The 25,069-nt window shown below is 47.4% G+C and overlaps 2 protein-coding genes across 2 annotated transcripts in view; both read right to left on the bottom strand.

Annotated features, from left to right (window-relative positions):
• Positions 1 to 13,675, bottom strand: part of LOC135245735 (pancreatic secretory granule membrane major glycoprotein GP2-like) — a 19,256-nt gene extending 5,581 nt beyond the window's left edge. The window contains exons 1-3 of the mRNA XM_064319037.1: positions 13,493 to 13,675; positions 12,568 to 12,718; positions 11,924 to 12,181 (exon numbers count right to left, since the gene is read on the bottom strand). Coding sequence (XP_064175107.1) covers positions 11,924 to 12,181; positions 12,568 to 12,587 — 278 coding nt within the window. The 5' untranslated portion in view covers positions 12,588 to 12,718; positions 13,493 to 13,675. The remainder of the gene's footprint in view (positions 1 to 11,923; positions 12,182 to 12,567; positions 12,719 to 13,492) is intronic.
• Positions 13,676 to 14,035: 360 nt separating this feature from the next.
• Positions 14,036 to 24,496, bottom strand: LOC135246022 (uncharacterized). The gene is made up of 6 exons (XM_064319514.1): positions 23,939 to 24,496; positions 21,423 to 21,671; positions 20,202 to 20,549; positions 19,738 to 19,859; positions 19,124 to 19,343; positions 14,036 to 14,148 (listed from the first exon to the last, which is right to left on the bottom strand). Exons 2-6 carry the CDS (start codon positions 21,451 to 21,453, stop codon positions 14,036 to 14,038), a joined length of 834 nt encoding a protein of 277 aa, XP_064175584.1. The 5' UTR covers positions 21,454 to 21,671; positions 23,939 to 24,496.
• Between the last annotated feature and the right edge of the window lie 573 nt (positions 24,497 to 25,069).

Below are 25,069 nucleotides of genomic sequence, written 5' to 3'. Positions count from 1 at the left end.
AGGAAATGCATGGTAACATGAAATGTGTGGAGTTGTGAAAAATTGAGTTTGAATGTCTTTAGCCGAGGTGCATGTAAACGTTTGGCCTCAACTGTAGCCTACAAGTTAAACTGTATATATAGATGTGGTGGGGGGGGGGGGGCGTGGTTTGTGCGTTGGCTGCAGAGAGATAGTGGGCGGGGCGGCTCTCAGACTCTGCACCACAGCTGTTAGAGGTTGCTAATCAGCACCGCTCTTTAAATGTTTAATTGTTTAACGATGTGCTGATTACCTTGACAGTGAGCCTGGGTGTTTTAAAAGGCGTTCGCCGAGGCTGGTGAAGGAGGAAGTACGGCAGTACGGCGATTTTACTGTAAAAACCCCATGTAACCGGGTGAACGAAAAGCCGTGTGTTCGGCTACAAATAAAAAAAGAAGTGATTACTTCGAACTCGTCTCTCTCTCTCTCTCTCTCACTCTATACTGTGGAATTTTTAAGAGTTCGATTTATTCCGCCGTACTTTTGTAAGTAGAAAAATAAATGCAGGCACGTCTTCGTTTCAAAATAGGTCGTTTAATGTAGCAAAGGAACTAGTGGGTCTGTTACCCAAGTACAGATAAACACAGAACCAACAAATGACGGAGACGGTGAATACTTGTACCCTGTTCCTTCAAGGAAACAAAGGGCCAAATGGTTATCTTAAACACATCGGGGGGGGGGGGGGGGGGGGGGAGATAATCAGACATTGGGGGGGAAGAAACAAGGTGTGGGGGAGTTGGACTGAAGTAGGGGGTAGAGGATATCACACAATGGTACTGCATATCAAAGTGAGACAATTTGATTGGGCAAGGGGGTAGAGGATGTAGCACAAAGGGTGTGATTAAAAGATTAATTTAACTGAGTGTGGTGGTAAACAATCAGAATCAGAATCAGAATCAGAATCGAATTTATTGCCAAGTACATTTACACATACGAGGAATTTGCTTTGGTCAACACACCGAGGCAGCCATCTGCGGCGCCAACGTATTAGATGAGAAATGAGAGAACAGGAGGAAGGAGGAGGAAGAAAAACAGTCCTTTCAATGAAACGAGAGAGCACTCGTTTCATTGAAACGAAGAAAAACCTCAGCACATAGCAACATCATAAAAACATTACAAACATTACAAACATTACAACAAAAACTCGAAGACTTGCACATGTGGTAGGGGGTAGGGTGTCGGGGAGGGGAAGTGTCGCAGCACAGACACTGGGGGGAGCGCGCAGCCGCTCAGGCGCAGCGCATCAACCCTCAGCAGACTGCAGTGTAACGGGGGAGGGAGGGGGGGTGGGAGCCAAGAAGGCGTTGAGTAGGAGGTGGTGTGTGTGTTATCTTCATGTGCGTGTGTGTGTAAGTCCATGGACTTCATCTCCACCACAGTCTCAACATTGTCTCTGCCGTCTGATACTGATGACGAGGACACGGCCATTGCCGTGGAGATGACCTCGAAGAGTCCTGATCCAGAGACAAAGTTCCATAGGAGCAGGGAGGTGGGGGTAGGGCCGAGCATCTGGCTGCATAACAATCCAGGAGAGTGGAGAGATATCAGCCTTCCAAGGCCGATGTGGGGGAGCCAATGAGGATAAAGATTGTTTTGGGTTCAGGCAGACTTCTGCATTTTTCGTCTACCTTTAGTCCTGTGGTTCTCTCAGCGTTGTTCCAATCATCCGAATTAGTGGCCCATTTCAGTGAGCCGAACCGGCAACTTCTCCAAGTTGGTATCCGTCATGCGAATTTGCGATCCAATCGCATCCAGTTTGCGATTGAGCTCACAAATCGCTTGAGTCTGAGTGTTGACAGCCCTGCCCGTTCCCTCAATGGCGGGCAGCTTCCCAATTAGTGCTGCCAACGCCTTCGGCATTTTGCGATAAATCAGGATGCTGCCAGCTCCAAACAGCAGAAAGCCTGTTATCATAATTCCAATCAAGTAAACGTCTTCAACATCCTCAACGGAAAGGATCGACAGGCACACGACCCTCCACTCATTCCAGGAGTCCATCGTGTATCCGGCTGCAAACGTTCCGTCAGGGCAAGAGGGCTCTCCCTGACCCGTTCTTCTCGTCGAGAAAATACTATCAATTGCGTTGAGAGACCAGTTGATCAGATCCATGCTTTTAGGTTTCGGAGAGAAATGCAGAGAGAGGCTCCGGATAGTTCAGACAGACGCAGCACAAGACAAGAGAGCAGCAAGCAGGGGCAGATAAGGGCAGGGAGGGAGCAGAGGAAAAAGCGTCCGCCTTCGTTGAGAGCAGGAAGAAGAGATCAATGCTATCTGTAACTGGCCCACTACAATGTGAGACACCTCAGAAGGGTAAAATGTGGCTCCCATGTTTTCCAACATTACGCGAGCGGTGGCACTCACCTTGCCACAGTGGTGGCCCGTACGGGGGGGAGAGTCTGGTATCGAGAGAAGAAAGCAGAAACGGTTCAGCCCACCATCACGCGAAGTAGAGTCCGGGATGGATCCTAACCTGAACCGGAGAGAGGTAGCACAGCCTCTCGTAGCGGTGGCGCGGATGCTAGAGGGGATGGCTCAGATGCAGGAAAGGCAGGCAGCGGTGCACGCTGAGCAGATGGAGGCGCTGCGTGCACAAGCCTCCCTCCAGACGCAGGCGCTGCGACAGCTGGCCGGCGGCGGCGAAGCCAGCTCCCGGGACCACCAGTCCCGTCCCCAACTCCGGATCCAGCTCCACAAAAATGACCGCCGAGGATGATGTCCAGGCGTTCATAGAAAGTTTTGAGGTGGCAGCGGAGGCGTGCCAGTGGCCCTTGGTGGAGTGGGTGGTACGTCTCCTGCCCCTCTTAACTGGCGATGCTCAACAGGCGGCGCATGGGCTGCCTCCCGGCGCCCGGGCCGATTACAACTCCGTCAAGAGGGCGGTTCTGGACCGGCTGGGCTGCGGCCCGGAGGATCAGAGGCGCCGGTTCCGGGAGGCAAACTTGAGGGCGGGAGACCGGCCCTTCGCCTACACGCAACGCCTGACCAACATGGCCGGCATTGGCTACAGCCAGAAATCCAGTCCACGGGGGGGTCATGGAGCAGGTCGTCCTGGAGCGGTTCGTGGAGGGGCTGCCGGAAGGGACGGCCAACTGGGTTCGGTGCCATCGACCAACCAATTTAGACGGGGCAGTCACGCTGGCGGAGGACCACCTGGCGCTTTACCCTGGCTCCCAGCAGCAAGAGCGGCCGGAACCGGCTCCCCGGAGGAGACCCCCTCTTCGTGCTGGCCCTTCTCCTCTTCCCCGTGCCTCGACCCCTCCCCTCCCTCGTCCTAATTTCCCCTCTGCTTATTTTCCCTCTACAGACCCAGGCTCAGTGGCAGGGGGCTCCGCCTCACTGAGGGCTCCTCAGGCGCTCGGACCGGGGTGTTGGCGGTGCGGGCAGCCGGGTCATCTGCACCGCGACTGTCCGATCATGGAAGTGGGGCAGCTGGTCCGGGTGGTCGGACCGCCCACTTCCGCTCCCGATCCAGAGGGAGCGTACTGCATCCCGGTAAGGGTGCAAGGGAGTGAACACCGGGCACTGTTGGACTCAGGGGCTATGCAGTCCATGATACAACAAAGCCTAGTTCGATCCGAGGCATTGGTAAAGGCGTCCTGGGTTTCCGTTCGGCGTGTAAGCACACACACATTATACAGTGTTCCTGCTCTGAACATGGACTCAGGCTGGTTGATCTGAATGTACAGAGTAAACAGGCACATGCTGACTTGTGCATCACATCTCATGTACAAAATCTATGCTCAAATGGTTTTTTAATGTCTGAAGGGTTTATCTATGCTTCCTGTCCTTTCGGGGGCACTCGGTGCTGTGTGGTCTTCACTCATAAACCGGTTGGATTTTATTCATATTTTAATAATTTGACTTTTTATCCTACGAGCAGGCATATCATAAGCTCCCCAGAAACCTGATGCTAAAGGCATTGTTCAGTTCTGTTGTGCAGAGTGACCGCACATGACCATTGTAACACCCACCATTATAATATGGAGCTTACTTTCATATACACAATTTCTAGATGATCTTATTCAGATTCCTTCTCACATATAGCAAGTCATCTAGCAGACTTGCAAAGTGAGACACGCTGATCATGGAGAAAAATCATGAAACTCCACAACAGAGCCCATAACAATGCCTCTACATGCACAAGATGTCTTCCAGTGTGGAGAGTATGTATAATGCTCTTAAAATGTTTTCAGAAATCGCATGGCACTTTCTAAAATGGCCTTAACTTGACGCACTTAAAACTAATTTTTCCTATACATATAAAGGTTATAGATAAATACTTATGTGACCTTTGTGACAGAAATTACTTGCACATGGAAAATACAGTGGATTTCATATAAGCCATCTCTACTGAACTTGACTTGACTTTATTGTCCCTGTAGAGAAATGTGGTTTGCAGCACTGTGTTATGTTAAAGGGCATCACAGACGCAGAGAACAGAAAGTTAGAAACACTGCAAATGTCACAGTAGTAGTAGCACAGGAGTGTACAATATGCAGGGATGCTACACAGGCAGCCCAGTGTGACACAGACAGCTGGAGCAGCCAGATCAGCTGGTATTAGGTGTGGCTGGTGCCTGATGGCTCTCTGATGTCTGAGTGAGTTCGTTTTATTTTTGAAAGTAGAAATATGTAACTTTACATAACTGCGAGACAAAATTTTACAGTAAGATAAGATTGCTGTTAAGCTACTTGAACCAATGCATATGCAGATGAAGACATTTGATTGCAAAAGCAACTGTCAACTGAGAAACATTAGCCATAATCTGAATGCTGAAATCAGTGACCATTGAGCATGTGTCTCCATCTAGTGGTGATTTCTTTAATAGGTTTTATAAAAGGTTGTCAGGTTTTGAATGCCTTCATATTATGGTAGGCCTACCATCAAATGTATATCACGTTAAATGTCATTTAAAAACAAATTATTATTATGATTATTATTATTAGTAGTAGTAGTAATAACTTCAGAAAAAAGTTGAATTGAGTGTATAAAAATGAGCTCAATTAGATTACACATAACTCAAATGGGTGCCACCCATAGACCGTGTAACAAGACCAGGTTAAAACCTAGTGGACCGAACCGGCCGACGTCACAGACATGGGCGGTGTAACGCCGGGCACCCACCGCACGCGTCGCGTAAGCGTCGCGTAAACAGCAGGGCGAAGCAGCACGACGCGACGCGTAGGGTGTCTCCACTGGTTCCGTTTGTGTCGCGCAAAGGCTTGCGTAAAAGCTATATATTCCCAGTAGCTCTCGCAGTCTGCAGTGGGCTTACATCGTGTATTTCACGTTTGTTCAGGACTTTTGATTATGGGTTAAGTGAATACTTAGTGAGAGACATTTTTCATTCTGTTAATTTGGTAATATTTCTTAATATTTTTTTATATGTAAATACGTGAGAAAGTAAACGCTTTAAAGAATTACCATAAACTTAAATCGCAACGTAGCCTGCATAACAATCTCAAACGGTATTAATTTATTTGCTTGGTTAACAAGCGTGCCAACTTTGTGAAGAATATGTAATGATCATAATAATAATAATCCATAATCAACCATTGGGAATTCCCGTGTCGTCTTGTTATTCACGTCAAAACATTTATATGATCATATTTAGTAAAATCAGTTCATCGTCAAAAAGATAACAGTTTAAACTTTTGAACACCACAACGTCATGGACACCGGAAGCTTTGAAGTACAAGTGCAAAAAAGGCTTGTTTACAACTTCATTTATAAAATAGGTGCATTTTCATCGGCAAGACCACTAAATAATCTGATTTTTTAAAGCTCTGTGGATTATCTGATTTTTATTAACAAGCCCTTTTTGAAAGCACGGCGAACGAAGACATCGGAGAAGTCAAATAGGCTGAGCAATGGTTGGTTAAAAACTACCTTCCAACATTCGAGCTAACAAACCGCTGCTCGGTGCATTCACTTCTACGTCATTCAATAGGCTACGATTTTCTGTGGTGTATTTTCAAATTTACCCACCCCCTCCGCAAAATAAGACAGCGAAACTAAGTTTGCCTTTTCCCTGGTTCCAGTTATTTATTTATTTATTTTTACAAAACGAAAAGGCTTGTATTTTTTTTTTTTTGCTGCTTATAAAATATCTGGGAGGTAACTAGGGACACACCCCCAGTAATATAAGGATGAAATATAAATCAGAGCATGTATACCTAGCATTTTAGAGCATATTTCTGTGTATAAACAGGCCACCGTGACGCGCGACAAGCCGAAAAATAGAACAGAAGCGAAAACTACGTTTCAGTTCGCTTGTGTCGCGCGAGCTTCGCAGCCGGTACGCGACTCGTTCGCATCTGGTGGAGACGACGTCGCCCGCTGCCGTTGTAATAACAGTACTTCAACTACGCTTCAGTTACGCGCGTAATACGCGCGTAGTGCGCTCGCGGTCAATACGCGTGCGGTGGGTGCCCGGCTTAACTTTATCACTCACTCGGTCAGTCAGTCACAGACATTCGCGTTTGTAGGGCTGGCCCCGCTGTTGCGGTCTGGCCAAAAATAGGTCAGTTCTAAAGGCAGCCCGAGGAAGCCGTGAGTCTCTGTAATTGTTGGTAGAGAGATCCAATCAAATCACCGTTCGCTACCAAGAATCTACCAATGAATTGAAGGGGATAGCCAATCAGAGCGCGTATGTCTACCAAGACCCAATCGCTTGCTCGAGTCTCTCGGGCTGAGAGACGCGCAAATATTGAATGAGGTAAATCGCTGTTTTATTTTCCTGCGTCGGTAGGTAAAGATAACCGCAAATTTAACTGAATCATACCTGGGGGAAAAGTTACGACAAGCTATGGATAAGTATGGTAACGTTACCAAATGTAAAGTAATATTAATTTTTACAGTGTTACCTTAGTTAAATCAGCTTTAAACAAGGTAGCCAAGTAACGTTCACCGGTTTAAATTACGGTAGACGATCTAATGAGTTTAATATATTAATTAAGCAGTTTTTATGCCTTTAATTTATCTGACTGATCCTTTGTAACTGGCTATCTGGATTGAACTCCTGCCATTTTCTGTCATTTATAGCTAATCAAATAACGTTGCTCACACTGTAAGAAAATAAAATGTTCTAGAAATGACCTATAGCTAGCTACATTTTTATTTTTCTTTCTTCATTGGGATGGCAGGTGTGCCATCCCGCCAAGTTACCGCGGGGCGGCATGCCCCATACCTATGCAGCAACGACAGTTTGGCACTTTTCAGGGTTCCCCACAAAAATAACCACAACAGCCATAGACACTCAGCCCTTAAAAACATTAATTTCTGTACATTCTGACCCCATTTCAACAGACAGATTTCATAAACAACTTCACACGTCTACACAATAAAGCCCCAAACTAAGGCGATTTTGCGTTTTCTCCTTCTCCTCCTCCTCCTTCCTGCCGCCTAGCCTACAAACAAAACAAACAAAACATTTCCTATCTCAACAGCCAGTCCGTTTGTGGCTGAGTGGTCAATGTCATGGTCTATGGATCACAGGGTCCCTGGTTCAAGCCCCACTGGAAGCAAGTTTCTGAACTGTGCTTTTTTGCTCACTAATATTTGTGTATTACTTATCAACAATTGCTTTTGCACCACATCTACCCAGCTTTCACCGAACGTATACACTGCATTATGATGTACCATCTGCACGTCCACTTAACCGGCTACAATATCTTCTGTAAAACCACGGACAAGTTTGACCAAAAAATTTCACACATTGAACAACTATGTCATGGTGGCGCACTGCCAAAGTTACAGAGTATAAAGGTTGGAACACAACCAGAGAGTCAGTTAGAGGGGAGGACACCAAAATCAGATGCACTCCTTATCTCTAGATTGCAGTGTTTGAAATAGTGCCTGTTTGTACACACTTACACAGAGAATAAGGACACAGTGCTGTCTGTACACAGTTACACAGGGAGAATAGGGACACAGTGCTGTCTGTACACAGTAGCACAGAGAGAATAAGGACACAGTGCTGTCTGTACACAGTAGCACAGAGAGAATAAGGACACGGTGCTGTTTGTACAGTAGCACAGAGAGGACGGACTAAACAGCGCAGGTATACACACTTTATTGATGGCTGGGGTTGCGCTGTGTTATAGCGTGTGCTGCACGCACACCCAGTGCTGTCAGAAAAAAGAGGCCAATCAATCCTCCGGCCACTGATAGCATGATCTGGGCTCCAGGCCCTGCAAGGAGTGAGAAAAGCAACCAATCACACAGCACATTCTAATCCATTCTACAACAATCACACAACACATTCTAATCCATTCTACTACAATCACACAACACATTCTAATCCATTCTACTACAATCACACAACACATTCTGATTTATTCTACTACAATCACACAACACATTCTAATTCATTCTGTACAATCACAGAACACATTCTAATTCATTCTAGAACAGTCTAAACAACAATCAATCACAACACACATTCTAATTCAGTCTAGAACAGTCTAAACAACAATCAATCACAACACAGAATCTACCAGACCCCCCCCGCCAAAATGATTTTTTTCATGGGGCTGAAAATCCCTGGCCGCGCCCCTGTGGAAAAGTGCTATATAAATGCAATGATTCATTCAGTCATTCATTATTTGGCTATTTAATGTTAATATCTGAAAGCCCACCTATTCACCTACTTAACTACTTATTTTATTTTAAATAAACAGAACAAACCCTTCTCTTTTTGTATGCAAGTTGAGGCATGCAGCCCATCAGTGACATCTGATTGAACCATAGCTGTAACTAGCCACGTGACGCTAGTTGAAAACATATTCCAAGTAACCAAATTGTGAATTGTAAATATTACCGCTTTTACTAGAACCACTACTTCTGTTTTTGTAGCGGAAACAATAATAAACTACAATATGCACACATGTATGTACTCACAGTCACAGTCAGTCACTCACTACCTCATTCACTCATTAACTCACACAATCACGCATTAACTCACACACTCACGCACACACACATGCTCACAGTCACTCACAAACTCACACACTCACACACACTCACACACACACACACTCATACTCGCTCTCTCACACACACTCACACACACATACGCACACACACACTAGCACTCACTCTCACACACACACACACACACTAACACTCACTCTCTCTCACACACACACACACACACACACACACACACACAGCAGTATACTCCATTTGTCAATAGCATTCCACTCACAGTTTGTCAGTTTCCTCTTTGCTGCAGAGATGGGTCCTGCTTAAAGAATAGCTGTGAGTTTGTCCGGTAGATCTCGTCTCACCTTTTGGTTTTGCCTGGGAGAGCAGTTCTGTACAGATAAATACAGGGGGAATGTTTAACCAACATGTGAACAAAAGTATAGGATGATTGCTGAAATATTCTCCACATTCTCTAACATTCAAGATCTGTAAACCTTGTGCTAACGGAAGATTTAATATTTAAATTATGCAACACGCAGAAAGTAGAAGTGGAGGAACTAGTGTGAGGTGGGTTTGTTCCCATTCTTCAGAAAAGAGCCTATGAGAACTCACTGAGAAAAGTAGATCGTGAAAGGACTGAATTGCGTGCATCAGAAAAACAGTGAGCAATATAAATATCTAGATAATAAAAATAAATATTGAACTGAGAAGAATGACTGAAAAACACTCAAAATGGTTGGCTTATGCAATGATGATGGTTTTAGTGTGAACATGTATTATATGGTCTTTTTAAATTGAGTTCTATCCATTCATGTATTAACTGTTTATCAATGATAGTAACAGTACATGACATTACATTTATTTGGCAGACACTTATATCCAAAGCAACAATAAGTGCATACCCAAGGTTTTATTAATATTGTGTAATGTAAACACATGCATGCAGTAAAGTGTTCTGAAGATGAGGCTCAGATGAGGCCTGTCACATCCTGGCAGTGAACCAGGAAGCTCTCAGGCCAGGCTGCTGGCTGACCTGTCTCAAACACACCCATCGTTATCAGCCCTCTTACTCAAAGCCCAGCCTGAGGAGAGGCGGCTGGGTCCCTCTTACTCAAAGCCCAGCCTGAGGAGGAGGCGGCTGGGTCCTCTTACTCAAAGCCCAGCCTGAGGATGAGGTGGCTGGGTCCCTCTTACTCAAAGCCCAGCCTGAGGAGGCCGCGGCTGGGTCCCTCTTACTCAAAGCCCAGCCTGAGGATGAGGAGGCTGGGTCCCTCTTACTCAAAGCCCAGCTGAGGATGAGGCGCTGGGTCCCTCTTACTCAAAGCCCAGCTGAGGATGAGGCGCTGGGTCCCTCTTTCTCAAAGCCCAGCCTGAGGATGAGGAGGCTGGGTCCCTCTTACTCAAAGCCCAGCCTGAGGATGAGGCGGCTGGGTCCTCTTACTCAAAGCCCAGCCTGAGGATGAGGCGGCTGGGTCCTCTTACTCAAAGCCCAGCTGAGGATGAGGCGGCTGGGTCCTCTTACTCAAAGCCCAGCTGAGGATGAGCGGCTGGGTCCTCTTACTCAAAGCCCACTGGATGAGCGGGAAATACCAGTCATTTGTGCACGGTGGTCCTTTACTCAAGTCCATGTGTACAGATTGCAGTGGTCGGAGTTACCATTTGTACAGTCTGAGGTGAGGGGTGAGTTACCAACAGATATGCAGTGTGAGGAGTTACCTTTTCAATTGCTGAGATTAGGAGCGAGTCCTGTTACAGTTGAGTGGTGGGATTACCATTGGTACAGATTGATGTGGGGAGTTACCATTGTGTACAGATTGCAGTGGTGGGAGTACCATTGTGTACAGATTGCAGTGGTGGGGAGTTACGTTGTGCAGTTCTCATCTGGCGCATATTCTGCTCAGGCAGTGAAGGTAGATGTGGGAGTGGTCAGACATGGTGAACATCTGAAGGAGGAACCCTTCCTTTGAGGGAACTGTCGGAGAAACCAGCGAGGTTCTGTCGCTTGGGCAGCTGAAAGGATAATGGGCTGTGGCCAATTAAAGCCTTCCACACATCCAAGCGTCCTGTATTACTGTCATTTACCTCCACCCTTTTTGAACAAAATCCCATCACACTCATTGAAATTAAATAACGCACATACTCTAATGACAATATCAAGACTTCAAAGTAACAACTACCTTTAAAAACCTATCAACTTGATAAGCGTTCACTAATGCATTAGTGTCAAAGACAGGATTGTTAACAACTTCATATGTTTTCGAGTGTTTGAATGTTTATGGGGCGACATAGCTCAGTAGGTAAGAGCGTTTGTCTGGCAGTCGGAGGTTGCCGGTTCAATCTCCCACCCTGGGCGTGTTGAAGTGTCCCTGAGCCGGACACCTAACCCCTAATTGCTCCCAACGAGCAAGTTGGATAATAAGCCATCTACCGTCACCTAATAAGCCAGAAAGAGAAATAATAAAACCAGAAATTGCTACCAAAATATAATATGAAGAATAAAAATGACATTAAAAAAACAAAAGCCATTAAATTACCCAGGTTCATGTTTTTGGTATAAAGAGTGCAATCCTAATGTTATCTGTAATAGGGCTATTCAACTGGCAGCCTGGGCATCAAATGCAACCTACCACTGATGCACTCTTGGGCCTCCAAAATAAAGCCTTTTTATAAGGCATCTACTGTTATCACACATGTACAATAAAAACTTATTCATACACTGTTTTAAAAGTACATGTTAATGAGACAAATACTACACATGTACATGTGAGCAGAGCTTCAGGCACTGGAAATTAATGAATTGATTACAATGAGGCAGCATCAACCCAACAATCGAATCACAGACAAAACGTAAAGGAAAGAGAGAGAACTCACCCCCTCACCCCCCCCTCAGGAGCAGAGAACTCACCACCCTCGGGAACACAGAACTCAACCCCACCCCCACACCCCCCCCCTCCACCCTCAATATGAGAGAACTCACCCCCCCTTCAGGAAAAAAGCCTTCTTCTCCTCTTGTGGGTCTGCGGTCTGTGTGGCCCAGCAGGACTCCAGCTGTAGGCTCATGTTGTAGGCCAGGCTGTTCTCACAGTGCAGGGTCACCTGGATGTACAGCTGCTCTGCAGAAGGGAGCTCCACAGGGCCAGTGTAGTTGTATGAGTAAGATGAGTCACTGTACAAGGCCATGCTGATCTCCAGGAGGCGGGACGAATTCACCTGCACCACACTGTGAGAGGTAACCCTGCAGAGGAGCAGAGCAGAACACACAGCAAACACATCATCCGTGTCCACATCCACTAGATTTCCTAGAAAAGCACATTTGTTTTTGTTTTTTTTAAATAGCAATGTGCTAAAAAATAAACCACAGTACCAGCACATGAAATGTATGACCAACAATGTGTGATGGAATAACAGACAGGCTGGATTATGACACACCAATAAAGAACCGCACATGCCATTAGATTAGCCTTAGTGCTAACAAAGACTAAGGTATTTTCATTGAGCCCAGGCTCTGTTACAGTTGTACATGCATAACTACTGAAAATGCTAGTTTGAGGCTTAATGTCCTTCATGCTACTGCCGTGGATGCTGATTGGATGGCTGAATGAGAGAGGGTGTGTTTCTCACCAGTCCAGACCAGGCTTCATGCGGCTGTGCTGGTCTGGAGCAGCGGGTAGGCACAGGTCCACAGCACCTTCAGGTCCCTCCGTGTGATGGATCTCCCGCTGCTGAGCGTCACAGTCAGCGCGTTCCTCAACTCCACATGCGTCCTGTTAATCTAAATGAGCAGAAAGCGTGTTACACACCCAAGGCATTACACACTCATAATACCCAGTGTGATGTGTTACACACACAAGGCATTACACACTCATAATACCCAGTGTGTGTCATGGCTTACACACTATAATACCCAGTGTGATGTGTTACACACAGCTACTAAAATGTGTGAAGGATTACCTCAATACAGTGGGTGTACAGGATTGGGAAAAAGGCTAAGGTAGTGCAGGTAGTGTGTGCACACTGCTACAGGAAAGGTGTGAGTCTAATGAGAGATGGGACAGAGCAGAAGGTCTAATGAGAGAGGGACAGGTAGTAGGAGTGCTGAATGGAGAGATGGCAGGTTAGAGAGGGTAGTGAGGGGTGCTAATGGAGAGATGGGACAGGTAGAGGTAGTGAGGGGTGCTGAATGGAGAGATGGGACAGGTAGAGGTAGTGAGGGGTGCTGAATGGAGAGATGGGACAGGTAGAGGTAGTGAGGGGTGCTGAATGGAGAGATGGGACAGGTAGAGGTAGTGAGGGGTGCTGAATGAGAGATGGGACAGGTACAGGTAGTGAAGGATGCTGAATGGAGAGATGGGACAGGTAGAGGTAGTGAGGGGTGCTGAATGGAGAGGTCTGCTAGAGTAAAGGGTGTTATCATTGTCTGAAGGGAGGAAGAAGCAGTAGCATTTGCAGCTTGCTATGCCAGGTTTAGTGAATCAGTTTTGTGACGGTGTGCATTCCCAGAATGCACCAGCTGTGTACATGACCTGGATCTGGTGCCGGTACTCACAAGCGTTTGGCCTCCACACTGGGAGGGGGCGCCAGTTATCCTGTAATAATAAAACTTGTCCGTCTCGTTGATGGAGCAGCGACCATCATTGAGGACAACAGTCACATTCCCGCCAAAGTAGTGGATGAGGAAAGGCTTGGAGATGCCCCCAGATACATGGTCCTTCAGGCATAGCGTGAACATCCCTTCTCTGTTAAGACATGATGTTCTTTAGTCGCATTATGTAGACATAGTTTGATTAGCCTTTGGTTCATTACTTACAAAAGTGCATGAAATGCTAGGCTATGCCAATGCTGCCATTTACAAGTATACAGAAACAGACACAGCAAACTGCAGCAAACCACATAGGGTGTGTGTGTGTGTGTAAGAGCAGCGGTGGTTTGTAAGGAGCAAATTAATTAGTCTCACACACCATTGATACTCTGTGTGAGAGTATAATGGTGTGTGTGTGTGTGAGTGTTGTGAGGTGTGTGTGTGTGTGTGTGTGCGCGATGGGTGGTGTGTGTGTGTATACTCGTGGGCAGGCAGGGCTGAGGATGGGGCTCAGGCTGGTAGTGACCCCGGCTCACACACGCAGGTGAATGAGTCCAGGGTGTTGATGCAGACGGAGTTGGAGCCGCACTTGTTCAGGACGGGGGAGTCACACTCGTCTGGGTCTGTGGGTAACACAGTATACTGTCAGTCACACAGAGAACACAAGTACACAAGTACGCAGTATACTGCTGCTCCACTCAGTCACTCAGAAAACACAAGTACACTGCTGCTTATGGGTGGGCGATATGGCAAAAATATCATATCACAATATTTTTCATGAATGTTCACGATCCACGATATGATCACGATTCTTTTTCATGTTGGTTTTTAAGACTATTTTGCAAGTTAATGAACAGTGCAATCAAACTAATATCCCTATTTAAGAAAATATTGCCCTTCAAGGAAACAAAAAGCGCAACTAGAAGTGATCACTGAGCCGATACCGACTCTGGAGAGATGAGATTAATGTCACATATTGTCATACTCACCTACTCTGCTCCACTCTCAAAGAGACACAGTTGTGATGTGGCTCTATAGCCTCTGGACACCAGACTCACTGTCATGAGGTGAGAAAGACCTCGTCTCCCACAGTTTTACTGAGCCTGGGATACCCTGCATTCCCTCAATGTGGCAATGACTCCTCCTCAGGAGAAACCAGTGGAGCCTCCTCAGCATGACTGGATTGTTATATGGCAGCAGTGTTTAGGAGTTCCTCACCATTATATAGAAGATGATATACTTTATTGAACCCCATGGGGTAATTTGTCCTCTGCATTTGACCCATCCTTAGTTACCTAGGATCAGTGGGCAGCTGCCTCTCTGTGCTGCGCCTGGGGACCAACTCCAGTTCTGAGGCCTTGGTCAAGGGCACCTGCAGGAGCGCACCTAACATGCATGTCTTTGAGTGTGGGAGGAAACCGGAGTACCCGGAGTAAACCCACGCGAACACGGGGAGAACATGCAAACTCCGCACAGAAAGACCCCAACCCGAGATTCAAACCCACGACCTTCCTGCTGTGAGGCGACAGCGCTAACCACTATGCCACCGTGCCCGCCCTACAACAATGTTGCATCGCATGAGCTGTCTGTCTATCTGTCCATCTGTCTCTCATTTACATTTCAGGCATTTCACAGACACTCTACAACCTTGAACCAACAGCCTTGGAGCAAAATGTTATACTGCACTGCCACCAACACTTACACACACACATGCACAAACACACACACAAATGCATGTATGCATGAATGCGCACAAGCATGCATGCACGAACATGTGCACACGTGCATGCACGGACACACACGCACACACGCACTTATGGCAGTCCATCGATGACAATGGTGACGTTGCTCCAAATTCATTTGTTGGGGGTTTATTGGGGTGTATTACGCCTGTGCATAGCCATGTGGCTGTGCAGGCCAATGCGTGATCCGCAAGTCGTGCCACATGAGGGGCAGGGGTATACGGCACAGGAAAGGGGGGGCCCTGCAGCACGTTGGTGCCTCTGTGCACGCCGCTGCATTCTCCTCTCTGTAGCCTGCTCCTGAAGGAGAGTGATTCCCTGGTGGCAGGTGGAGCTCCAGGTGTGGCGATCAGCAGCCAGGGACTCTAGTACTGGTGGTTTGATGTTGCACTTCTTCAGGAGGGTTTTTAGGTGATCCTTGCAATGCGTTTTTTGGCCCCCAGCAGACCTATGACCATCCAAGAGCTGGCCATAGAGGATCTGTCTAGGTAGCCGGTGGGCAGGCATGCGGATCACATGCCCGACCCAACGCAGATGTCTTTGCGCAAGGAACACGGCAATGCTGGGTGTATGAGTCCGGTCGTGGATTGCCACATAGGGCACCCTGTCTTCCCAGGACACACCCAGGATCCTTTGGAGGCAGCGGATGTGGAAGGCCTCTAGAGTTCGTATGTGCCTCTGGTAGGGGGTCCAGGTTTCCGAACCATAAAGCAGTGTGGAGAGGCAAACTGCCTTGTACACAGCTGCTTTGGTGGAGATGGTTAGGTTCCTGTTCTGGAAGACCCTGGACTTGAGCCTGCCGAAGGCAGCAGAGGCAGACCAATACGAACCTGGGTGTCGTCGTCGATGTTGCAGGAGGGGGACAGAATGCTACCGAGGTAGGTGAAATGTAGGACGATGGCAAGAGGATGACTATCAAGGGTTAAGGTAGGCGCATGTGGTTGGGGGATGGACTCTTGCACGACTATCTGCGTTTTCCTGATGTTGATCTGGAGACTAATGGCGCTGTATATGGAAGCAACCACATTTAATGCACGCTGTAGGGATTCTGGTGAGTGGGCGAGGAGAGCACAGTCATCAGCGTACTGTAGCTCCAGGATGTGTTGGGTGGTGGTTTTGGTGAAGGCTTGAAGTCGCCGGATATTAAAAAGATTTCCATCTAGTCTGTACTGTATCTGTACCCCATCTGTGGGATCCAGGGATTTGTGAGACAGCAGGGTGATGGTGGAGAGGAACATGTTGAAAATAGTTGGGGCTAGAACACACCCTTGCTTGACCCCCACTTCCACAGGGGATTGGGGATTGTTGACCACCGATGCTCACACAGGCTTGCATCCCGTCAATGCCGTACAATGTACCTGAACTTTGGTGGAACCCCCAGCTTCCTGAGTACTTCCCACAGCAATTCCCGGTTTACAGTGTTGAAGGCCTTGGACAGATCAATGAACGCTAGTTACAAGTCTTTGCAGTGTTCTCTGCATTTTTCCTGTACCTGTCTAGCAACAAAGATCATGTCCGAGTGCTTCGATCATGCCTAAAGCCACACTGGGATTCGGGCAGGATGTCTTCAGTTACATGGGTTGCTAGGCAGAGTAGCATGATCCATGCTAGCACCTTCCCGGCCACTGATAGGAGGGAGATACCTCTGCTGTTACCACAGTCTGCTTTGTCACCCTTGCGCTTAAAGATTGTGATGATGTTAGTAGCCTTCCAATCTTGCATGACGACTTCAGATGACCCGATAGCAGTGATCAGTTGGTGTATTCTACGGGTAAGGAGGTATCCCCCATGTTTTAATATTTCTGCCAGGATTCCGTCAAGGTCCGGGCTCTTGTGGTTCTTGAGGCCCATAGTGGCTTTGTGTACCTCTGAGAAACTGGGGGGGGGGGGTCCAAATGGTTGACAGGGGGCAGGCAGGGGAGGTCAGAGAGTAGTACTAGGGTGCTCCAGGTAGAGCTGATGTTGGGATCTGCTGGTGTTTCGGGATCCTAGACAGTTGGTTTGCAATCTGTTCCTGAGCTGGTTGATTAGTGCGTGACTTCAGTGCATCACAGTTGAGCTTCCTGCATGGTGGTGTTTTCCTCAGTTGAGGGCGGATTTCCAGGTTGAGTTTGGCTCTGATCAAGCGATGGTCTGTCCAACAGTTGGCTCCAGCATGGCCCTGGTGACTCGCACCTCCTTCCTGTCAGCTTGCGGACAATGTGTAGTCCAGGAGATGCCAGTGTTTAGAGCGGGGTGTTGCCAGGAGGTCTTGAATTTGTTCTTGAGTTGGAACAAGGTGTTTGTAATGACCAGTTGATGCTCAGAGCAGAGAGTAAGGAGGCGAAGACCGTTGTCACCGAGCACATCCTTCCATAATCCACTGTCAGAGCCCACTCTTGCGTTAAAATCGCCTAGGAGAATGAGCTTGTCAGTGGATGCTGTTTATTTATGGCGGAGGCAGGGAGGCGTAGAAGAGTTCCTTGCACTCAGGGTCAGCAACCAGTGTTGGGGGAGGCTGATGAGGGTGGCATACGATTGTGTGAGGAATCTCGCCAGGTCATCACTGTCTTTCACTGATGCCAACTGGGGATTCTGGGATCTTCTGAAGTAGGCTTGTCTCACAGCAAAACTCGAACACATGGAGTGCGTGAGCCTTCGAAGCCCTTCCAGAAGATAGGCGCCTTCTCCATCTCTGTCATGAGTCCTGGCCATGGAGGAGGTGTCAGTGAGGCTGCCACAATGTCGATGTGTACCTCTTCAGCTCGTCGCAACCAGCGCTGTTCTCTCGGGGCACAGGAATCATCGTACATCAGGAGGCACGTAGATCATCCAGGTGAATTGTGATTTGTATGCGGGCTTTCTTTTTTCGTTAGACCGGATGGGGATGACCGGCAGCTGACGTAGGCTGCCCAGGTTGAAGAGAACAGACTTCTTTTATAGGCCACATTTTCTCAAGCCCCTCCCTCTCCAGGGTGAGCAGGGCGGGCTGCTCAGTCACATGAGGAGCTGCCGGAGAGGCACGCTGTTCCATCCCGAGCCCGGCGACCATCTTTCCCCATCCGCCTGACACAGCTGTCAGACTGATACTCCCAGTCACATCCTGACCTGTATCCACCACCCTTCCCATCGCCGCAGGACTTGGGTGGGTTGGGGTGGGAATGGGTAGGGTATTTGGAGCAGGCTTGTGCAATTAATAGATTAGAGTGAAGGTAGTTGTGCGCAGTCTCTACCCTCACTGTCTTGGATCCACCCTATGTTTTCCAGTGGCATGAAGAGCTCATGACGACCTTCTATATAGGGGAGTTGCAGAAGACTGCCAGAACACCGGTCTGTTGGTGACTGCCTAATGCACGTTTTCTCCACAGATTTATCATTAGGGGTTTACTCCCGTAGCCATAGCACGTGCAAGTGCACCCACTGGGCATTGGGGCAGTGGATGGTGGCAGTCAGGACGTGGGCCTGTGCTGCCTACCTCTGGGGTCCACTGCAGCTCCGAGACCCCCTGCTGTCTGGCCCGAGGCTGTAAAGCACACGGTTACCATGGACTGTCAACGAGGAGGCACAGTAGAGGTCTGGGTGATGGAGAGGCTATGTACTGACAAGGAAAGACTTACGCACTCTGCTTTTCCAAAACTCAGTTGAGTTAGTCAGCGGCAGTGCCTGGGAGCGAGAAGCAAGCAAGCAGACAAGCATGCAGCTACGCTAGCTCAGGGGGCTGCACTAGGCACATCACACCACCCCTTGGACCAAGTCCACCAGTCCACACCACAAAACACAACAGTCTCAAGGATTTTATTTCACTGGGAACAGAACAGCAATATTCCTCTGTCAGCTACCCATCACACACAAATCCCCCAGCATGTCTCGCACCTACCATCCCAGTAGATGCTGTCGTCTGTGACGGTGATGTGGGCGTGGCCGAGAGAGATAATATGCTGCAGCTGCTCCTCAGGGCGGAGGATCACTACCCCATCCTGGCTGGAAACATCAAAGCTTTCAAAAGTGATCTTGGTTTTTGTTTTCCTCTCGCTGTCTTCAAACGAGATCAGCTGCACTTCCGCTTTTGGCCAGAACTTACTCAGTAAGTTCTGCAGCTGGTAAAAAGGAAATGGAAACCAAAAAGAAAATTGTAAAGCTGGTCCATCGTGCACAGTTGGCACAGGCTGACTGCAGGTGCCCAGGTGACTAACAGAGGCCTGTCCCAAGTGAAGAAGTGAGAGGAGGATAGTCTCGCTCGTACAAACCACAGCAGGGGTGCACAAGGGCCCGTCCATTTCAGGATTTTAGGCAAACTTTAGCCTGATCAAATCTTAATCTGAGATTTGTAAAAACACCAGCAGTGATTATCAAAAGTGATTGTTTTCAATTTTGTTGAAGGTGATAAAAGTTCAACTAAAATAATGCTGTGAAAACATGTACTACAAAACGCTATAAACAGAACGGTGCGATAAGCGGCAATGACTGCTAGGACCCGGGAACAGGACCCACCTTGCTTTTAATAATGCCCTCCAGCAGGACTCGAGCTTCTGCCCTCGGATCCTCCAGCGATGGCGGCATTGTCCATGGCACAACAAGGAACATTTCATGGCTGGGGAGATGAACCTGCAGTCCTACAGTTGGGGGGTTAGGGGCACAAACACTGATGTAAAAATGTGTCTGAATGAAAGCTTTCTGCAACCAGCCCATGTTACCAGCCTTCAGGACACAGACCTATCGTGGGCCTGACCAGAGGCCGTGGTTATGTTAAATGTCAAATCTTTGCACCTGTGCATGCAACCACATACGTAAGCCTTTAATAAGATAATTCAGGCCTACTTCAAAACAAAGAGGCGGTCTGTCAGTACCAGCCTGCTTTAACACTGAAGGTCAGTACCATGCCTGTTCCACTGACCGAGTCAGTACCAGCCTGCTTAACACTGACCGAGTCAGAACCAGCCTGCTTTAACACTGACCGAGGCGATCTGTTGTTTGGTCTGCAGAGTCAACAACTCTGGGTAGCAGGATGTCTCCAGGGGAATCGTTAGGGGCACTGCCAGGGACTTCCTCTGGGATGAAGTAGAGCACAGCTGGAACTCCACGCTCGCCACCCTCGCACTCTGGCACCACCTCCAGGTCATACAGGGAGCCAGGCCTCAGGCCCGGCAGAGGCAGGGGGGGGCCTGCCAGCCTCCCCTTCCGGACGCTCGGGCCGCCCCTCTCAGAGAGGCGGTACAAGAAGGCCACGCCCACCCCAGACCTGCCGCTCCACAGGGCTATCGAGTCCTTCTGTCTAAATCGGAGATCCAACACTTCACCAGGGCCTGTGGGCAGAGCAAACCAGCAAACATTCATCAGAGCCTCCCCAACACTTCACCAGAGCTCCTTCCTAAATGACTTTGGGCTTATCCTGGCCTAACGCAAGCTTGGAGTTGGTTGCTAAAGGAGCAGAACGTGTGGGGTGGAATTTGACGGTGCCTCACCGAAGAGAAAGGGCATGTGGAAAGACCAAAATATTTTTCCAACCTGCAGTTTACCAACAACAAAATTAGGAGAAATGGAGAAAAAGTTCAACAAAATGTTCAGTTTTCATCTAGAACAGTTCATGAGCAATAAACATTTTACATTATTTATTTAAACATACATTGCGCCAAATTCCAAAAATATTTGAGACAAGCATTAATGAGTTTGAAATAGACAATTCTTCTGTTCTTCTGTGAGACTGACAATTTGACATCTCTCCAATAAGAGTCAACAAGTGTTTGATCAATAGATAATTAAGGCCACCACAGAAGTGCATTCATAGGTTTTCCACCCACTCAACCTACTGATGTGGTGTGGCTGTCACACCACTATTTGTCATTTGCATCTCAAAGCAGAGGAAGTCAGCTGGACCATAATTATCACCTGTCAAATCACTGGATTCAGATGATCATCCTTTTCATAAAGTTGACTGTTTGTAGCCCATTTTTTTAACAGACCTCTCCCTCACAGCCAGGTTTCACCCCACACAGCCAGGCCTCACCCACACAGCCCGACCTCTCCCAAACAGCAAGGCCTCTCCCCCAAACAGTTCAGTCCCCTCTTCCCACACAGCCAGGCCCTCCCCCACATCAGCAACAGCCAGGCCCTCCCAACACCCAAGCCAGCCTCCACGCCAGGCCCCCCCAATACAGACACCCCCCATATTGGCCCACCTGTTTTTGTCTGGATGGTGCTAACGCTCATGACCGTGCTGTCCCCACACAGGGCTTCCACCCTGCAGCTGTACTGGTGGCAGGGAAGCAGGCCTGTCACTGTGTGCCAGGTGAGGAGCGTGGAGCTCTGGAGCTCCCCTGGTGGTACACCTTAAAGCTGGAGATGGAGGAGATGTTCTGCACGGACCAGCTCACCGTATAGTTGGGAGCCAAAGGAGGACTGGTGTAGGTTTATGATTTCAGAGTTTGCTAGGGGACAAAAAATAAACAAAACTCTTTCATCAGGCAAAGCTTTCAAACAGTAGTATCCAAGACAATATTAGCATTCCCCTGTTAGATGTGTTGGAAGTGATGAAGTCGATTCACTGTTCAAAATTAGAGGAGAGATTGCACACAAACTCTTAATCCAGCACATCCATCATGTGCCAGGTCATGGCCAGGGACACACTTAAAACAAAATCACATGATTTCCTTTGGCAGGAGCTTGGTAATCCTGCACTGACAGCAACATCAAGTGAAAAATCCAAGAAACCTACAAGTACATCAAGTAAGTTGACAGGAAAACCACACAGGTTTTTTCCACTAGCCTCTACCCTGGGGCTAGATAAAAGTATGCATCAATGTAGGACTGCACCATACATCTAACTGCAGTTTTTAAAGCGTATTAAGACTAACTGCGGGATTGTAGTGTATAGGCGTCTTTTTCTTTAATCTGTTCGCTCCGGCATTATTTACTCAGTAAGTGCTGAATGTGCTGTGGTATCTGCAGCTTCCCATGCCGGGTTACCCAGTCTCTGGACCGGACATTTAAGCATTCTATAGGTAGATATATAATGTATATATTCTATAGGCATATGTGGCAGCCTTGCCGTGTGGAGATAGGCTTGCTTCCTTGCTTAGCAATGTCCGTGAGTAAGTCAAACCTATGCTGATTTGGAATCAGGAGATGAATCATCAAAATGTGTGTATTTAAAATATGTTGCAAACCACCACTCCAATCCCGCACAGTTCAGTTAAGCTGTGCCATTGTTGTGAATGATGGACTTGTGTGTTATCTTTCTTTCTTTTCCACGGGAGCAACACAGAGAGATTTTACTTTAGTGAACGGGGATCACTGGTATTGTATGATCTTCTTCGGTTTAATTTTGTTTAATAAAACGTGATACTGTTGTCATAATTTATCAGTTGTAGCATAGATCATTTAAGCTAGCCAGCTACAGGTTTAATAGGAAATTAAAACTGGCCAATAATGTAGCTGCACCACACCCACTGATAGTATATTCAGTATAACCCGCTGTGTTGGCAGGTGTGTTATGCACTTTACACTGTGCACTGCTCGTCTCTGGTCCCGAAAATACCAACAGTCACAAGCGCACCTCACCCATGTCACACCATAATAGCAAAGTAAAACTGCACCACAACTACAGGAAAAGCTCAATGCAACAAGAGAGACACCAGTTTTTCCAGTGAAACAGTGGCTATGATCTGCTGGCCTAAAATGTTGTGTATCTGCAAAAAAGCCCTTGCTGCACACTATTAACAAGAAAAGACTCCATTGGGCCAAGCACCATCAATACTGGACCAAGAAAGTTTGGTAAAAGGCATATATATATATATATACACACACAGTATATACAGCATATTTACTTGGCTCTGCAAATCTAAGCCTAACTTGCTCCTCCTTTTTTTTCTTATAACTTTAGTGCCAAATTCACTTACACTACAAGCCAAATGGTATTAGGCTACCTGTGGTTTTAAAAAAAACGCATCGATAAGATTTCAGTCAATTTAACAATTTTACTCCTCTGCCTCCAAAAAGATTAGATAGACCTCCAATAATTTCTTTAACTGTAATTAAAGCCAAAGGAGGTTATTTTGAGAAAAGTTGTTTTAATTGTTGTGTTATTGTAGGTAGAAATTGAAAATGTCTGTACTTTGGTTCGTGATTCAATAAATGTCCATAAATTAACTGAATACCGCCCTACCTAAAGTTTTTTTCTAAAAATTATTATTTTTTAAACCCACAGATGGCCTAATACTTTTGGCCTAAACTGTATTGTACACCACACAACCAATACATGGCCAAAAGTATGTGGACACCTGACATTCAACATCTTATCCAAAATAATTGATGTTAATATGGAGTTGGCCCACGCTTTGTTGCTATAACAACTTCCACTCTTCTGGGAAGGCCCTATTCAAGATACCAGAGCACTGCTGCAGGGATTTGCACTGATTGGGCCATTAGGTCTGGCTCACAGTTGGCTTTCCAATCCCAAAGGTGTTGGATGGACTTGCAGTCAGGTTTCTGTGCAGGCCAGTCAAGTTCATCCACACCATTCTCAAACCGTTGGGAAAGCATAGAATCATCCAGAATGTGATTGTATGCTGTAGCATTAAGATTTGCCGTCACTGGGCCTAGCCCAAACCATGAAGAACAGTCCCAGAACAAGGGGTGTCCAGATACTTTTGGTCATATGCAGTGGGTGCCAGACACAGGCGCTCTGTAGCTATACCAGAGTTTCCATCGCTGAGGACCATCCTGCTGAGGCGGGACTGGCCCACAGACTGGCCCGTAGACTGGCACACCACCTGAAGCCCCAGCTGCACCCTGCTACAGGGAGGCAAGCTGCCCACGGTGAACACCGGGCTGCCCAGCGTGTGTCTGAAGCTCCTCTCCTCCAGGACGTGGCCAGAGCCGTCCACGTGGAAGACCGTGAGCAGGAAGGCGGTGAGGCCCGAGGCGGGGTCGCTCGGGGGGCAGTCCCATCCCACGGTCACGCTGTTGCTGTCCCAAGCGGTCACCCTGAAGTTCCTGGGCACGTCAGGATCTGGGCATTCACACAGGGAACTTAACACGGCACTCTGAGCACGCACCAGCACAGCCAAGCTTTACAATGTGATCATTCACACAAACAGGCTAACCCATGAGCCTATGCATGTTCGGCTACAGTAATTGCACAATGCTAATGAACCTGCTGGTGCTCATATGGCAATAGGGCAGTTCACAGAAGTGTGCTACTTATCAGACCTCCAAAAGAAGGGAGTCAGCAAATTAGATAGATACAGTGCTCAGTAGCAAAATATCCTACTGGATCAGCATTATGTGAACCTTAGGTTCTCCATAATACAATGTGATCAAGTTTTGTATCGTTACAGTAGAAACCTGATAACATGGGAAACAAGTTGGTGTCTTTGGTGGTGGGGTGCTGACTAAAGATCTTGATACAAATGGGTCAGTGGCCAGCCAGATACCAAGGTTAACCCGGTGTGATAAGCTTACAGAGATAGCACAAGCAGGATCATTGATCTGTACTGTTCTGTCCTGATTGTGTCTTTATTTCATGACTTGGTGTTTTGCTTTGATCTTTTTGTATATATGGGGAAAGGTGCAATGGTTCAGGGAGACTCTTCAAAACTCGTCTCCTGCACATATGCAAACGTGTATAGCCATTTCACCACTCACATTTTGCACCATTGTATATCGTTAATATTACTGGACATTGAACAATAAACTGCATTAATTTTAACCTGCAATTCTTCGTTGACTCTTACCACTGTACACCTAGCAGTTTAAGGTCCTAACATACATAGAACTGAGGATACCAGCACCTCGTAGTTACTGGCCTATACACTAGTGTTGTACC

This window comes from Anguilla rostrata, chromosome 19 (assembly GCF_018555375.3).
Source record: "Anguilla rostrata isolate EN2019 chromosome 19, ASM1855537v3, whole genome shotgun sequence".
Taxonomy (NCBI): domain Eukaryota; kingdom Metazoa; phylum Chordata; class Actinopteri; order Anguilliformes; family Anguillidae; genus Anguilla; species Anguilla rostrata.
This window is presented reverse-complemented; position numbering and strand designations above follow the sequence as displayed.

Excerpts from the sequence above, each read along its gene's own strand:
- LOC135246022 (XM_064319514.1), bottom strand. The coding sequence starts at position 21,453 with ATGAGCGTTAGCACCATCCAGACAAAAACAG. Across the intron at positions 19,344-19,737 it reads AGGGCATTATTAAAAGCAAG|CTGCAGAACTTACTGAGTAA; the intron begins GTGGGTCCTGTT and ends CCTTTTTACCAG. Across the intron at positions 14,149-19,123 it reads CGACAGCATCTACTGGGATG|ACCCAGACGAGTGTGACTCC; the intron begins GTAGGTGCGAGA and ends TGTTACCCACAG.